This window comes from Populus trichocarpa, chromosome 18, assembly GCF_000002775.5.
Source record: "Populus trichocarpa isolate Nisqually-1 chromosome 18, P.trichocarpa_v4.1, whole genome shotgun sequence".
NCBI classification, from domain to species: domain Eukaryota; kingdom Viridiplantae; phylum Streptophyta; class Magnoliopsida; order Malpighiales; family Salicaceae; genus Populus; species Populus trichocarpa.
In genome coordinates this window covers 9,871,607-9,874,421 of record NC_037302.2, presented here as the reverse complement: position 1 = coordinate 9,874,421, position 2,815 = coordinate 9,871,607, and the positions used below count along the sequence as shown (strand labels likewise).

Sequence of the window (2,815 nt, the reverse complement as noted above, 5' to 3'; positions counted from 1 at the left end):
TAAAATCAGTGAATAAAATCAGATCATATGTTAATGAACTTATTCTTCTCGATGACTTGAAAATTATCCAAATAAAAGAAAGAATTTAATCTAGACTATATAACACCTAATTAGATTGGTTCGGTAATATCCCTCTAAAAAACACAAAATTCTGCGGGAGGAGGGCTAAAATTCTGCTGGAGGAGAGTGGTTTTTAAACATGGCAAAGGAAGTTCAATTCAAAATAAAGTACTTATGAATAATTTATTAATCATATATCAATAATTAAATAATAATTGACTCTTGAGGTGGCCTCCTCAATCCAACTTTTTCCAAGTCCAAACAAAGAAGACGACGAAAAACAGCAAAAAAGTTTTATGATTCATGGGTACGCTTTAACCTTCATTATTATTATTATTTAAAAAAAAAAAAAAACACTCCTACTTTCGGTTTCTCATGTATTTATATATCAGCCATCCTTATACCGCCTCTTCTCTTCCTTCAAACCTCCCTCTCCCTCTCTGCTCTCTCCCCTTCTTCTGAAATATCTCTCTTTCTCCCATGGAAAACCGATTTAAGACGCGAATCTCTCGCATGTTTCGTGGCTCATGTCGGACCCGAAACTTATCGGACGTGATTGAAAATGCTGTGTTTGTGCCTCAAACCCATAAGAATTTCCACATGATCGAGCCTTTGCCGCCCAAGGTTCGACCTTTCCCTTCTATTTGCAGACACAAATGCCCTGAAGCAACAAACCAAGTCCTCAATCACTCTATCATCTCCAGGCAAAAATTATCACACCGTTATCCTCCTCTTATAACTGCCAATACTAGTGGACACAGTTCTTGCCCTCCTGCTTACCCCATTTTTCCTTTGAATCCATTCTACAAAGACTTGAGTTTCAAAGAGAAAAAGAAGAGTTGTCGTTCAGTTAAAAACAGAAGCAAAAAGAAGAATATCATTAGCAAGAAAGAACAGACGAGTTTGTTCAGATCATCTTCACAAGATAGTACATATTTTGGAGGTAGCTATTATTGGTTTAGCAGCGAAGATGAGGACAAGAGAGGGGATGAGTCGGACACTCTTTTCTCTTCAAGAAGTCTTTCTTCGGATTCATCAGGATCTCTTAGCCACCCTTCTCATGGAAAAAAGTTCACTTCTCGGAGGAGAAGGGCCAAAGTGAAGAGTTCTCATGTGGGTGTTTTGCCATTAGATGGCAAAGTTAAGGACAGCTTTGCAGTGGTGAAGAGTTCTAGTGATCCTTATAATGATTTTAGAACATCAATGGTTGAGATGATTGTTGAAAAGCAGATATTTGCGGCTAAGGATCTTGAACAGCTTCTGCAGTGTTTCTTGTCTTTGAACTCTTATCATCATCATAGGATTATTGTTGAGGTTTTCATGGAGATTTGGGAGGTTTTGTTCTGTAATTGGTCTTGATTATGAGCAGAAAATAAAACTGTACTGCTTGTTAGCTTTCTGCTATCTTTGTTTTAAAGTATGTAGTTTAGAGTTCTAACTCTGATAAACTATGTTAATTAATAGATTTTCTTTCTCTGTTATTTTCTCGATGATCATGTCTGCTCCACTCCCTTTTCTTGATGGCTTCTTAATTTGCTTCTTCCTTCCTTCTTCTTCTTCTTCTTCTTCCTTTTAATCTATCTATATTTCTGTGTGTTGTTGTTATACTGTTAATTTATGCATGCATCATGAATGTATTGTCATTTTTTTCCCTTTTGACTAGAGAAGTTCATGAAACAACAACATAACAAATTGTATTTGAACAGTTGGACCAAAATAAAGGAGAGAAAGATGAGCAATTCCTTTGAGTTGAGTTGAAAAAAAGAAAAAAAAGACAAACTAAGTATTTAATTGATGTTTCCTTAACTTTTAGAGAGGTGCTTTATAAGACCTTTTAACTTAAATTTGAGAGGATGGGATAGCAACTTTCCTGATACGAAGGCAATCGCAGTTAAGAAATTTCAAAAGTTGTCTCCATTGTCTTTCTTGTTGTCCTTTTGGATTTCTTTTCCCATACACACCAAAAGAAGAAGAGAAATAAAATACAAAGTTTATATACTTTTCATACAAAAATCACCATTAGTCAAAAAGAAAAGGACAGCTCTTTGATTTGAAGGGAAATGATAAAATTGAATATTAATTATAGATAAAATATGCAGTACCATTATCTCTCTCAAGTAACAATATGTTCTGGAACATCTCAACGTGCATGTGGGCCACCTTTCAAATTCTTTCCCATCAATACCCATATAAGCTTTCCTGTTGATTGGATTGGTCAATATATATTATCAGGAATTTATTGCTGAATTATCTGAATATCCCAAAACAGCTAGCAATAAAATTATAGCAAAATGAAATGGCAGCTTGCATCTTTTGATTCATATATATGGCGTAAGGACTTGGTATTTGTCTCCGTGATTCAACAGCAAAATGGAAGTGCCGTTAGGGCTTAGCTAGGAGAGCTTCCAAGGGTAAGTTTGAAGAAAATGAAGGCATCTATTTATTATTTTAATTACAAGTGGTGGTGCCATGAGTTATATACGAGCTAGATCAGATTTCTCAGTCTTTCAAAATCTTCATTCTATCCTTATACCAGTGCTAATCTTTTCCTTCAAAACTTGACATTTTGTGAGTTGTTAGTGAATAAAAGAGACAAATCTTGTCAGCTAAACGCATAATTAGAGATGCAAAACATGTCATTAAGTGGTAGGTACATCTGTTTTTGTTTTATTATTAACCAAATCAAATTAATTAATCAAATTTATTTGTTTCCATTACCTGGTAACACGGGCAAGACAAAGCAAAACCCCACCCC

The 2,815-nt window shown here is 35.0% G+C and overlaps 1 protein-coding gene across 1 annotated transcript; it reads left to right on the top strand.

Moving 5' to 3' along the window:
* Positions 1–464: 464 nt before the first annotated feature.
* Positions 465–1,548, top strand: LOC112325001 (transcription repressor OFP8). Its single transcript, XM_024590108.2, has one exon. The coding sequence runs from the start codon at positions 541–543 to the stop codon at positions 1,417–1,419; it is 879 nt and encodes a 292-aa protein (XP_024445876.1). The 5' UTR covers positions 465–540; the 3' UTR covers positions 1,420–1,548.
* The last annotated feature ends 1,267 nt before the right edge of the window (positions 1,549–2,815 follow it).